The 14910-nt window shown below is 34.4% G+C and overlaps 1 protein-coding gene across 1 annotated transcript in view; it reads left to right on the top strand.

The window, feature by feature from the left end:
- The window catches only part of CCDC178 (coiled-coil domain containing 178), a 346874-nt gene that overhangs the window by 218011 nt on the left and 113953 nt on the right, over nucleotides 1–14910 (top strand). Inside the window, exon 18 of the mRNA XM_081802535.1 lies at nucleotides 9964–10113. Within this exon, the coding sequence (XP_081658661.1) occupies nucleotides 9964–10113 (150 nt within the window). The remainder of the gene's footprint in view (nucleotides 1–9963; nucleotides 10114–14910) is intronic.

Here is a 14910-nt window from a genome sequence, read left to right on the forward strand (position 1 = left end):
CACATTTAATTGAAGAAGGTGTGGGGTAGATACATTCAGACATTATTTATGGTATCTTAACAGCTCTGACAACTCTCTGCAAAGTTATTGTGTCCATTTTGAGAGCACTTAAAAAGCTCACAAGCGGGGCGCCTGGGTGGCTCAGTTGGTTAAGCAACTGCCTTCGGCTCAGGTCATGATCCTGGAGTCCTGGGATCGAGTCCCACATCGGGCTCCCGGCTCGGCGGGGAGCCTGCTTCTCCCTCTGACCCTCTCCCCTCTCATGCTGTTTCTCTGTCTCTCTTTCTCTCAGATAAATAAATAAAATCTTAAAAAAAAAAAAAAGCTCACAAGCATCTCATTATTTTAAAGGACTTAGAGACATTTTTCAATTATTAATAGGCTATGTCTCCTTAGTATATGCCTTTGCCTGAAAAACAAAATGCTTTTCAGCAGTCTTTCTGTTTGTGCAGGTATAGTACGGCCAAAATCAGTCTTGAATGAGAGATCTAATTTGGAACTTTTTTTTGAATGATACTAATATACTAATTAAGGGTCTAGAGCAAGGGTCAGCAAACTTTTTGTGTAAAGGAAAAGCTAATGGATATCTTAAGCTTTGTGGTCCACTCAGTTCTGTTGCAGTTACTCAACTCTGCCACCACAGAGGAAAAACAATCGTAGACAATATGTGAATGAATGAGGTGATAGTGCCCCACTAAAGTTTATTTACAAGAACAAACAGTGGGCTAGATTTGGCTGGAAAGGCATAACTTGATGAAACCTGTTCTAGAAAGTGATTTTTTTTCCATATTGAGATTAAATTATTTTGGGGACTAGATGGGTCTCAAGATGAGTATTTATAGAAAATTGCCTTAGCTATTTTTAATCCTATTTCTACTTGAGATCCATCACAAAGGTTTAGACAGTGCCCCAATATGAATAACAACATCAGGTGATTAGAGATGCTCATGATCTTTTATTTATCAGTAAGGGGAATATCTAATTGAGAGGATCAAAAGAGAAAAAGCATTAGTCATAATTCTATCCATAAGGATATTTTACTAGACTGCAAATAATTTACTATACTTTTCATATTTGGCACCTCTGAAATTGCTCCTAATGTTTTCTGACCCCACATTCCTAAGGAAAGGACACTGAAGCATTTTTTAATATATATATTTAAATATAAATTGTATAAATTAAATATATATATTTAATTCCAAAAAACTCTTTTCTCTGTGAGCATCCAGTTTATTTTGAAAGACTGATGTAATTCTATAAAGTATTCAAAAATTAGAGCATTCACACATATCAATCTAGAATCTTAAAGGTCCTGTAATTCACATTCAAGAGTAGGAAGTGGTATAGTCCCAGAAGGGGTATTAGGCTGAAATCAGATTGTATTCTAGCCTTAATGCTGTTCTCTTCTTGTGTGACCTTAGATAAGAAATTGATTTCCCTGGCCTCCATTTCCTCATTGACAAGTAAGGATTTTTGAAAAGTTTCTGTTCCTTACAGTCTTGTAATAAATTAATACTATCTGTCTGGAGTATGAAAATGGCTGTAGCTGTGAAGAAGGACTTTAATTTTCTATTTCATGTGCATCTCTATTATTTGTGTGCAATATAATCAGCATGCAATATTTTATAATGGATTTTATAAAGATTTTATAAGTGGATTTTAAAAAATATTTAAATTCTGATATAACATGGATGTGGCAGTGAAATTGGCATTCAACATAAACATTTTCAAAAGTATACATTTGCTACAAATAAAAGGTGAGTTCAGATGACTATAGCAATAGGAAGTTCTAAAATATCATATATTTTAATTTTTCAATGAATTTACTTAATTTATGCTATAATGTATGTACCTGAACCTCTTAGATCAGTCTCACATTTGTAATAAAGTTTCTAGGTACTGCTCTTACAGTTTCTGCATTTATGTAGTGCATTATTACTTTATGATAAAGTTAGTTGATAATTCCTTAACTCTTTTTGCTGACGACCTTTTAAAGCTGCATAATTAGAATAAGTTGTGGTTACTGTATTGGAATCTTTATCCCATGGGCCAACAAGGCAGCACATTAATTCTCTGCATCACCCACTCCATGTCCAGTGCCATCAGCACAAAGATATTATTCTTTGTAATTACATAAAGAAAGGGTCTATTTAGTGTTAACTGACCTTTCTGTGACTGATCAGCCTTTTCCACCAGTGAAGTAGAAATGTATATCATTAAAATGTGAATAAATAGGAAACCTTTCTAAATCTTAAACTATTCAAATCGGGAGGTGCATATGAAGAGGAAATTGCTCAGTCTTTCACATGATATGGTGAAAAGAGTAGCAGATTTTAAATATATATTTTAAAATTTGACAAATTGAAATATAATTGAATTACAAAAATGCATAGAAATATTTAATAAGGAAGTAATATACAAATATGTTTCTGTTTAACAATCTTAATTAGAGGACACATTATTTAACTCAAGGTTAAAATTTAAAGTTTACTTAATAAGTAGTAAATTTATGGGAGTTATTATTACTGTGGTTTATCACTTACAGAGGACATACATGTAATCATGTAATTGTATAAATCATGTATTTTACCTTGAAAAAATTCACTGGGGTATATAGATTATGTGACACCAATTTTTACTCTCTTTTCTTATTACATAATTTGTTTCTCTGATCAGTTATATTGGATACTTTGAGGGACATGCATTATATTGAAGAAAACTGGTCAGATAGAAATTCGATAGCTAATGTAAATGGCATTTGTAAAGCATTTCTTAAAGCCATTGAGTAGTTTATATGAGAAATGCTACAGTCAACATGGATGAAAATATTCCCTTTTTTAACATACACCCACATTGATCATGTGATTTTAAATATTTAACAAGTATCTGTGTTTCTAGGACAGATTTTCCCTGCTGATAACACAGACAGGACCCTGTATATGAAATATATTCAGAATCTGTTTTTAAAAAAAATGACTCTTCCTTGGAACTTTGCTCATCACTTTCACTAGAACTGATATCTCATGGAACTGCTATCATTATTTGGATATGTCTTTTATCCTTCTTCATGTATGATGTATTCTGATGTAGTTAGCTTTGTGAGTGCCTCAATTCCCTTATCTGATTGCAAGCTTCTTCAGCCCTGAAATTATGTATTTTTTCATGCTAATATCAATAATTCCCGGTCAAATATATACAGTGAACAGCATCTAAAAATAATAAGGAATGAGCAGGGTTAATACAGAGTATTAATACTCAATGGATACTTCTCAGTTCTTTAAGAGGCAATGTCATAGTATCCATTGGTAAACTTTATGAGTAAATTGACAGCAGCTACATTTGTAACCCCATCAGGGAGCTAAGATAAGGAGTCCTGTATGTTGTCACATATATATGTAGTCATGTGTGTGGGTGCTAGAGTGGGGTAACTAAAAAAGTATTCCCCTGGACAAGGGCAGGGACAGGGCTATTTGACCTCTCATAGTGTCCCCAAGAGTGCTTTGTGTATACCAGTTGCTCAGTAAGCATTTTGAATAAATTAGTGAATAGAGAGCATTTTGTCAAACATGATAATATATAGAGTCTGAGGCATGTAACAACCTTGATGAAGAGGACTGATTTGTTCATTTAAAAATCAAGAATATTCAAGACTAATTATCAGAGAACTCGTGTTGGACAAGAGACTGGTTTCCATGGCAGCACAGACAAGGCAGTGGGTCCTGGGAGAGTTAGAACAGTTATTTGCTCCTTTGAGGCTTCAGGGTATTGACACATATCATTCTTACAGACTTGCTCCTTGGAAACACTGGGGAGAACTCTCATTTTCTGTAGTAATTGGTGTATAGATTTTAAGGGAACAGCAATACAATAATGCCTCAATGCACATAGTAGGTGATGCACCTAATAATGTATATGCTTTCTCCATGTCTGTTATATTGTTAGAGAATTGGCATGTATTTTAAGCATTTGTGTTCACCACACTAATTCCCATGAATCAAAGGGAATGCTTTTGAAGTGACAATGTTCACAAAGAGACTTCAAGCCTCTAGGTCTCCTTTATTCTAGTCTATCCCCTGCACATTCCATGAATCAGTCTCAGTACTGTTGCCTACTTTAATAATATCAAAGCATCACTGCTTGCAAACTGCTAATCCAATGCCCTAAACTGGCAGAGATGTGCCAAAGGCATATGTGGGGTTTTAATAGTATGATATCAATGGTTTAATGCATGAGCATATGTACAAGATCACGTGCTACTGAAACACTGGTGCTTGGAATGGAGCATTATTTACGATGCTTTGCATCAGTGGGATACTAAATATGTGGCTACTTTTCATTGTTTCCCTAGTAATATTTTAAAGCCTAGAGATAGCAGAACATTTAACACAATCCATGAAAGCCTAATTCACAAGTCATAGGTAACAACAATCTAATAGTCCTAAAGGGGCCATAAAAACATTCCTCTCGGTTGACTCACCCAAGTTTGCTCAAATATATATTGACCCATGTAGCAGGAGAGTTCTGATCCCTGCCAAATAAAAGACTGTTCTAAGATTCAAATCGCTGATTATTTTTTCTATGAGGCCTTTTCTGACCCACTCCCCCATCTAGTAGAGCCAATTCCACCTGGTAGAATTGATTACAGATACTTCAAGAAATACCTTGAATAGACTTGTTTATTCTTCTGCCTCCTCCTACTCTAGCCTCTAATCCCTGGTGAAAAGGGTCATATTCTACTTATTAATCCTTGGGGTAGCCATGGAGCGGGACCCAGAGAATAAACTTACTAAGGGTTTGCTAAACAAATGATTGAATGAACAAAAGGTAAATATGAGTATACTCTGGAGTAAATTGATCAATGAATACCACAATACAATTTTTGTTTTCTGGGAGTTCTGGCAGGAAGTCAATCCTTTGCAACCATGAGACTCCAGAGAGTGTGGTGCAATCTGTGTAAGAACATGGACATATGTGGCACTAACAGCCAGCAAAGCCCCGGTGGGATGCATAAAGAGCAAGGAGCTGTCCGCAATAAACTATTAATAACCAAGAACCAGGCGATGACAGATCATCAGAAAAGATCACCTGAGGCAGCCACACATGATCATATCAGGATGGGACACTTAGAATTAGAACTGGGTCAAAGATGACAACTCTTTTACAATATGTAATTATAGCCCCTCTGCCTGGCAAACTGGATCCAAATGCCTGTATTAAGAGTAACTGAGGGTATAGAGGACACATTACCATAAATGTAGGTATGGACACTAGGACTATTTTAATAACATTCAAGTCTTTGTAAATAGCTATGTAGGTCTTCTACATATATGTGTACAGTGCAAATACTTTAATCATAAGCATCTCTCTAGAATATTTGGATCAAGTTTCTTTTTTGTAATCTCCTTTGCCATTAATCCATCTTAAATTAAAAAAAAAATGTTCAAATGTGTTTAGATTTTCTCTAGGATAAGTGAATCTGGCTGAACTTCCATCAGGGTCAACAGGTAACATTATTGCATCAACCATAGTCCAGAATTGTGCAGGCCTCAGCTGTAAAAGTCTATGCACTTGGGCATTTGGTCTTGTCAGTGAATGCATCAGTCTTAATCAAATCATGGAATATGGAATCGTGTAGGTAACAATAGCAAACAAACAAAAACAAAAGCAAAACAAACAAAAAACCAAGAGATTGGTTATATATAACCAACATACCCATATTGACTTACAATAAAAAGTGGTTTCCAAGGAGACCAAGTTCTAGTGTCCTTCAGCAGCTCATTTTATTTATGTCAACAAGCTGTGTGTTAGCCAGATTATAAAAAGAGAGTTGCTTGGTGGAAGTAGGCTCAGAACAAGGTAATTCTGTTATTTGTTTAATATCATTAGGTTTTATAAAGACAGTGCTGCATAGTGTTGAGTGCTGGCTCATGTTTACAAAAGAAATATATTGGATGGTAAAAAGTATGGGATCTAGAGCCAGTCTGCCTGGATGCAAAGCCCAAGTCTCCACTTAATATGTGTGTAATCTTGCACAAGATGTCTGGGTGTTTCAGTTGCCAGGGTTGCATAATAGATACCCCCAAACTTTATGGCTCATGATTTATGTGCCAGAAATTTGAACAGGATACAGTGGAGCCTGCTTGTCTCTTGTCTCACGCTTTCTGAACCATCAGCTGGATGACTTAGAAACTAGGGATTGGAATCATCTTCAAATGACTCATTTTTTCATGGATGATGCTGACTGTTCTCTGACACTTGAGCTAGGGCTGTTTACTGGACCACCTACACTTAACTTCTCCTTGTGGCCTGGATTCCTTACAATATGGTACCTGGTTCTAAGGATGAATGTCCCCAAAGAGAGGCCAGCCAGAAGCTGTGCATTTGTTTGTTTGTTTGTTTTAAATAAACTGGCTTCTATAAAACCAGCTTTTTTAATAAACTAGCCTGGAAAGTCACATAGTATCCTTTCCACCATACTCTTTTGGCTGGTGAAACCACAAGTCTGCCCAGGTACAAAGGAAAGAGAAATATACTATGCTTCTTGATAGGAAGTAACAAGACTCTGGAACAACATGTGGAATGAGAGTATTTCTGTTGCCTTCTTTTGGAAAATACAATTTGCCTTACTTGACTTTTGTTGCCTTTGTTTCCCTATCTGTAAAATGAGGATAATAATGTAACAACTGAGATGATTGCTATTGTCTCACTTCTTTCCATTGTGTGTGGAATTCATAAGCCCACATTCAAGTTCAGCCCTATTTCTAAGTTCTTGTCTCTATGTCACAGGGTGAAACATAAATAGATGAGCTACTGTTTTGTCCAAAAAGAACCCAGTTCTCTAATTATAATTCCCTATTCTTTATTTGCCCAGTGTGAGAGGGAAAGAGAAGGGAAAGAGTGAGAAAAATAAACTGAAGATGGAGGGAAAGTCCAAGATGAAATCCATTTAAATCTTATTTAAAAAATAAGAAGGGTCAAATAAAGAAGAAAATGGAGAACCTACCATTTGTATATCTCGGGGTCTCAATCTGCCTTCAATTTTGAACATTTTTGGTGACAGAAGGAGAAGCCAGTTCTTTCTTTAGGTATGGTTTCTCAATACTTTGGTGTATCATGGGCTAATTAGGTAACCCCAGAAAAATGCTATGTATAGTTTCAAGGGGTTCACATACCTTGTGAAAGTCAATGATGCACCCAGAGAAAAAACTCTTGCTAAGGCTGGACAGTGTGGTATATCCTTAGAATAATGTTCAGTGCAAAAACATATTGTGTGAGTGCTCTTTATATACTTCTTTCAAATCTACCTCTCAAGTAGTATAATATCAAGTAATATAAATTCTACATTCTAATTATATATTTGTGTGATTTTTAATATAAATCTTTCCCACAAGACCATCAATTTTGGAGATTCACCATTATATCCTAGAGCTTGGGATATAGTAGTTATTAAATTCAAAGTTTTGAATAAGTAATTAATGAAAATGAATGAATGAATGAATGAAATAACACTGTAAACTCAGAGCACAATTATTTTAACCCTCAGAGATCGCAATCAGATTTTTCTTTGATGGTTTTAGGAACAAAATTTTTTTCAAGCTCACATTTAGCCAAGACCTTAAGTAGAAAGATTCTACTGGTAAGATTCAGCTGGATTTGAATTTAAAAGCGTGAAAAGTCATCTTATTTCTCTTGTTAGTTTCTTCTTTCTTCTCACCCTTTTATTATATTTCTGACCCCAACTTTTGTGCCCCTGTTAAATATCTTCTACTGTTAATCTTTCATAAGCTCTTCACTCCAGTAGTGGTAACATTATTCCCATGGACATATTTCCACCAGTATCATTCCCTCTTTGTTTCATTCACATGTAATAATACTATTGGTTAAAATTAAACATGTCAAAGTTGTAAGGTTGAACCACAGTTAAGCATAAAAAACATTTTCAAAGAGTGTCAGTAGAATACCATTATTTAATATTTTTATAAACCTATAACTTCATCGCACATCTGAAGGTCACTGACTTTCAGGAATAGGTAGTGAAGTGACAAATTCTTCTATAAATTCATTATTGAGAAATGATAATGTAAAATGTAAAAAATCATGACTGATGTAACAATGTTTTGAAGATTCATTGACATAACTGCACAGTTTGATTTCTTGGTATCTAATTATGGCATATAAAGCAGTAAGAACTGGTGTCATACAGAAATTGAAGGTATATGAATTTGGAAATAAAACTGCATTTTACACAGTGAGCAAACCATAAAGTACCAAATATATCCTCACTAAAGTTCCATTAAACAGGCTTGATGTAAATCCCACAACTTTTCTACCACTTCTCTCAAATGCAATGTTTATAGTAACCATCTAGGGCTTGAAAGAAATGTAATTGAGAAGTAGAATACCTCAGGTATCAGGGTTGTGCTTACGTTAAATCAAACAAACAAAAAAACTCAAAATGATTCCTCCTCCTACCTTCAGTAGAACATTTATCAAAGATCCAACTGAATCACTTGAGGCTTAGATTTTAATAAGTGTTAAGATATCAAAAAGAACTGTAACCATTTTTTTTCAGAATTATCCCCACCAGAGTAAAATCCTCATATATATTTGGTCCTCCTACCAAAAGATAATTCTGTGTGATTTTAGATAAGTTTATTAGATAAAAGTTTCTAAAGTTTGAAACTACTATGCCAGAATTAGGACAAGGACATTTAAAATGGTTCTCAGTTCATCATTTTGGCTTTTTGAAAAACAGCTATGACATAATATTCATCATTAGGGATCAATATGGATACCAGGCTTTCATGAGAAATATGTTTATTGACCTTAATAAATCTTCAAGTGTGTAAATACAGAAATATTTGTACAGGCAATTTTCTGCTGAATTGCATTTCGTCTGCACATTCTCATATTGCAATATATTTTTAAACAACTTATAGTAAAGGTTTGATGTGAGAGCAATTTTCTCAAGGAAACATTTTTAATTGCTTCACAATGGTTATTTTTATATCTAGTTATTTAATCATCATTATCATCATTATGATTAATCCACATTTATGTGTTTTGTAAACTTTTTGCTACTATAAATAAAGTTTTAGTGAATAACGCTTTTTGCTTAGAATAAATTTCTATAAAATGAACTACTAGATTAACAGGTTTGAAAATATTTAAGGCTGTTGATAAATTCTGTATTTTTTGAAGCACCAGAGAAAACTGTATGTGCTACAAACATTAAAAAGAATCAACAACTAGACTGAATTCACACATCTAATTAAAAATGATAGCCCTATTTGCCAATTGGTAGGCCCGAATTTGCCAATTGGTAATATTACAAAAGTTATATTCTAAGGGATTTGTATTAGATTTAACATATATTTATTTAGTCATGAGGGGGTGTTATAAAGTTCTCAACTACTCACAGATTTAACCTTTAATATAGCTAAAGTATAGTAGAATCGAATAATGGCTTTCTCATGGTACTTCTAAATGTTGAGTTCCTTGTCTTTGTCTTTTACCCTTTAATTTTCTGTGTTTTCAGTGAGTGTCACCACTCTGAACCTCTTGGAAATAGGATTCTAAGCTTCCAAGTGTCTTCTACCTATTTGAGCGTTGGGGTTTGGGGAAAGGAAAAGGGGGTAGTAAACTGGAAGAAGGCTCCTAGGAAGCTGAGTGGAGCATCTCAGGACTGAGTACTTCCCAAGGCATTGTGGAGGGAAGTCTGGGAAAGAGGGAGAACAAAAATCAGAGATACTCTGGTAAATCACTGTTCAAAAAAGAAAGAAAAGAAGTAAGTAAATCAAGAAAGAAAATTATTAAATCCAAGGAGGATATTGGTGTCAGAGGAAGCACCTTTTGACTTTATTTTTTTCTACAATATGTAATATAATATTTGTAGATAATTCAAATGATGTTGAAAAAATTCAAGAAAATTAAAATGACTTTAAATATATATTTATCTTCTAGAAAATACAAGATGATTCTCTAGAAGAAAATCTACGTTTAGCTCAAGAATATCAAAAATTACAGACTATTTTCTTAACAGAAAAGGACAATTATTTCAATCTATATGATAGACAGTTATCACTTGATGCTTCAATTCGAGATAAGAAACAGGTAGGTTTTCTTATTTTTTTTAAATAATGATTTACTTGACATATGTACTACAAAAAGTAACAAGTCGTCAGTCATGGGCTCTCCAATCTCATGGTGATCCTTTATATGCCACCAAATGGCATGTGTTCTTCTTGTAGAGTTTTGTTTTATGTTTTTATCAACTTTGAAACTCAATTTTGAATAGATATGTGAGAAATGAAGGAACTTCGTGTCTAATCCACCATTTTATACTAATTTTCTTTATTATAACCTGGAATACCAAATTTTTAGAGTTTATAGATTTAGATATATTGTCATAGACTTTGAATTTCATTTTTATCTATAGGTAGCTTTTCATGATATGCCTCAAAATCTTCTTCATGTTTTATGGGCTCCAAATGTTGGTTTCTATTTTCTTAACAAATATGAGTCTTAATTAGAAACTTGGTTGACCCTTTGCAGTTACTGGAAATCAGTAGAAATTCTCATATATATTATAAAATCTTCTGTAATAGTAAAAATAGAAAAGTAAAACACATAATATATCAGAAATGAAAAAGGAAAACGAAAGCTCCATCACTAGTGTTAAGATATGGCCACTTCCTCTGTATTCTTCCCCAGATACTCATTGGCAAGAAAAATCATTTCCCTTTGAATTTTTGTTTCTCCCCAGAATCTAAATTTCAAAATATAGAGGCATGATTATTCTTTTTTAAAGATTTTATTTATTTATTTGACAGAGAGAGACACAGCAAGAGAGGGAATACAAGCAGGGGGAGTGGGGAGGGAGAAGCAGGCTTCCCGCTGAGCAGGGAGCCCGATGCGAGCCTGAACCCAGGACCCTGGGATCACGATCAGAGCCGAAGGCAGAGGCGCTTAACGACTGAGCCACCCAGGCGCCCCGAGGCATGATTATTTTTTAACAATCTACCTAGTCCTAAGAACCAGTAGACTGCTAATTAACCTTTTTTCCTATTGTCACCCATACTACTCTACCATAAATTAGTTGTTTAAAATTCCAGTACTGGGCGCCTGGGTGGCTCAGTTGGTTAAGCGACTGCCTTCGGCTCAGGTCATGATCCTGGAGTCCCGGGATCGAGTCCTACATCGGGCTCCCTGCTCGGCAGGGAGTCTGCTTCTCCCTCCGACCCTCCCTCCTCTCATGTGCTCTCTCTCTCTCAGTCTCTCTCTCTCAAATAAATAAATAAATAAATCTTTAATAAATAAATTAATTAATTAAATAAAATTCCAGTACTGTACTTATCCCTCCTTATTGTGGAATATTTGGAAGATAGAAGGCCAGGACTTGAGTGCAATCTCTACCACTTACTAGCTCAGTGATCTTGGCAAATTATTTATCCTTTCTGACCTTAGTTTTCTCATCTGTAAAATAAGATATACCTCAGAGGAAAACTGATAAGGAATAAAAAGGAGACATCCATAGTTATTTTGAAAACAAAAGGGTACTATGCAACTCTAACTATTACATTGATCTGGTATGCTGCTTATAAACTCCCTTATGTTTCCCATCCATCTACTCTCGTGTGAGTTAAAGTTTCTGAATACATTGAAAGAAAGAGTGTGTACTTTTCTTTTAAAATTAGAAGCAAGATGAAGGTAGATTAAGAAATAAATGTGTGTGGGAGAGAATTGATAATATAACTATATACCAAAATCTTAGTGTCCTCAAACCACGTGCAGGATTTAAAGAAAGGACATCAATGGAACATTTGTCCAATCACTTCATGCATTTGACATTGTTATTGAGGTTAAACATGTTCTATTTGTTCCTGATAATTGAGGAGGAGAAAATAATCAATGGCTATACTGTATTTCCTTTTCTAACCAGGAGGGAAACAAAAATAAATTTTATGTATACTTGTTATCAGTTTATATAGAATCCTTTGGTGGCAAATGATAAATAGACACCTGCATAAATAGTGAAGAACTTATGCCTTTAAGAGAGATCCATAACACCGTATTCCCATAGTAAGAATAAAATTGTCTTGATGTTGGAATTAGAGCAAATCACGATTCAGGATTAAAGGAGTGAGACCCTGGTATGAACAGACAGTGAGGTATGCTAGGAAATTGAGTTTATATTTGTGATGATCCCTCAAACGAATCACTTTTAGCACACCTGTTTCAGGGAAACTTTCAAAGATTTATTTGTACTTCCAATCATTTTTCATTTCCATCCTTCAGTGATGGAGGTCATTAAGTGCAGTCTGCCCTTGTCAGTGTCATGTAGGATCAATTTGCTGCAATGGACAGAGAGGCCTTATTGATGCTGTTAAATCTGTCAGTGAGAAACCGTATGTCATTAGCGTCTAATGCACTGCTTACAGGATGGAATTTGGCCATCAAAATGGAAAAAAACCCTTTAATATTTTAGTCCATTTCTTTGATATTGCAACATTTCCCATATTATATATATGTATGTTTTAGTCCTTTGACCAGTTTAGTTTTGGGTACACAAAAGCACTGTTCAACCTCTGATTTCCTTGTTTAATTTCCTTGTCATATAAAGTGGATCTCACTTTAAGGAATTTTGTGTATTATTTTTCTGTTTCCTGTTTTATAATAACTTCATTGCTTCTGGGCATAGAGTCCTTTTGGCATGGTAAATAATTACATTTTGATTTTTGTGCTTCTTATGGAGTATTATTCTCTCTACACAGATTTCGTCCTTTTTTGTATTTTTAGGCCAAGAGTAGCAAAAAAAAAGCTTAATGGAGGAATAAAACAAGTTAACTATAAAAAATAATGTCCCTTTCCTTAACACAATTTTATATACAGATGGTTCAAGTGTTAGAATACTATAGTATTACTCTTGGTGATAAAATTATGTCTCCTTCCTTTGCACATTTACTTGATACTTTCCTGTGCTTTAAATTTTTGAAGTGATGAATATTTTCCCCTTTAAAAATCAGAAACAAACAAAAGTGACTGTACAAAATTCCTGTTTTCCCTGTTCATGGGTAATGATAGAATAGAATCCAATCTAAAACTTTTCAGATCTCAAAATTTAAAATAACACTAAAGGGGAATAAAAGAAAAATATCTGAAAAACAGGTTGTGCTTCTTTGTAAAAATACATTTTCATTATTTTCATTAAAAGATTTAAAAAATGTTTTTCTTTTTTAAAAAAAAAATCCATGAGTATGTTGATAAAATCATGCGTTTGTTTTAATTGCTGTCTCAAATTCTTCAAGTCTGCAAAGAAAGGTAAGCTAAGCAAGCATACAAATGTTGATGTTTCTGTTGGCTGAAAACATGATCCCTTTCAAAACTGGTTAAAATGTATTTTTAATTCTTTTGTAACCCACTTGTGAAGCTTAACCTTTGCCTACTCCAGTTCTCAGTACTTTCAAACTAAGGGAATACAAATTATTACAGAATCAGTCAGCACTTAACAAGCACTTATATGGGCCTGGTATCTGTGCCAAGCAGTTTGCAAATATTATCTTTGTAATGTCCCTTAGTAATCCTCTAAAATTTTTTATTATTATTATAATCATCTCCAGTTTAAGATATGGAACTGAGATTGTGTCACAAGGTCATCCAAGTAGAGGGAACTGACTAAGATAGGAATCAAACACAGGATTTTTAAAAACCCAACCCATTTCATAACCATGACACTACGCCTCTACTATAACATTATTAAACAATCCTATACTGTCTCATCAGTCTTTATAAAGCATGTAAAAACCAAATCAGTCATGCATTATGTCACTAGTGTCCAACTGAAACAGATTATTTGATTCACTAATTGTTTTTATAATTTTATCTCATTGAAACTGCTTTTTCAATAATGATTTTCTTGTGGGGAAAGGTCTACCACCTATTTAATTAGAAATTATTTAATTTTCATAGGGATTATAGATATGTTTTGCAATTCTAAAATTGTAAAATTTTTGAACTGGAAATGCCTTTAGAAATTTTACCCATCTCCTTAAAAATAGAAGATTATTTCACCCAAAACCATAAGATACCTCGGAATAAAGCTAACCAAAGAGGTAAAGGATCTATACTCTAGGAGCTACAGAACACTCATGAAAGAAATTGAAGAAGACACAAAAAGATGGAAAAACATTCCATGCTCATGGATCGGAAGAATAAACATTGTTAAAATGTCTAAATGCTGCCCAGAGCAACTATACCTTCAATGCCATCCGGATCAAAATTCCAATGACATTTTTCAAAGTGCTGGAACAAACAATCCTAAAATTTGTATGGAATCAGAAAAGACCCTGAATCGCCAAGGAAATGTTGAAAAAGAAACACAAAGCTGGGGACATCACGTTGCCCGATTTCAAGCTATATTACAAAGCCGTGATCGCCAAGACAGCATGGTACTAACACAAAAACAGACATATAGACCAATGGAACAGAATAGAGAGCCCAGATATGGACCCTCAACTCTATGGTCAAATAATCTTCAACAAAGCAGGAAATAATATGCAATGGAAAAAAGACAGTCTCTTCAATAAATGGTGCTGGGGAAATTGGACAGCAATATACAGAAGAATGAAACTCGACCATTCTCTAACACCATACACAAAGATAAACTCATAATGGATGAAAGACCTCAATGTGAGACAGGAATCCATCAAAATCCTAGAGGAGAACATAGGCAGTAACCTCTTCGACATCGGCTACAGCAACTTCTTTCAAGATACATCTCCAAAGGCAAGTGAAACAAAAGGGAAAATGAACTTTCGGGACTTCATCAAGATAAAAACTTCTGCACAGCAAAGGAAACAGTCAACAAAACAAAGAGGCAACCCACAGAATGGTAGAAGATATTTTCAAATG

The sequence above is a fragment of the Leptonychotes weddellii genome, chromosome 13, assembly GCF_054177405.1.
Source record: "Leptonychotes weddellii isolate Sample4059 chromosome 13, ASM5417740v2, whole genome shotgun sequence".
NCBI lineage: Eukaryota > Metazoa > Chordata > Mammalia > Carnivora > Phocidae > Leptonychotes > Leptonychotes weddellii.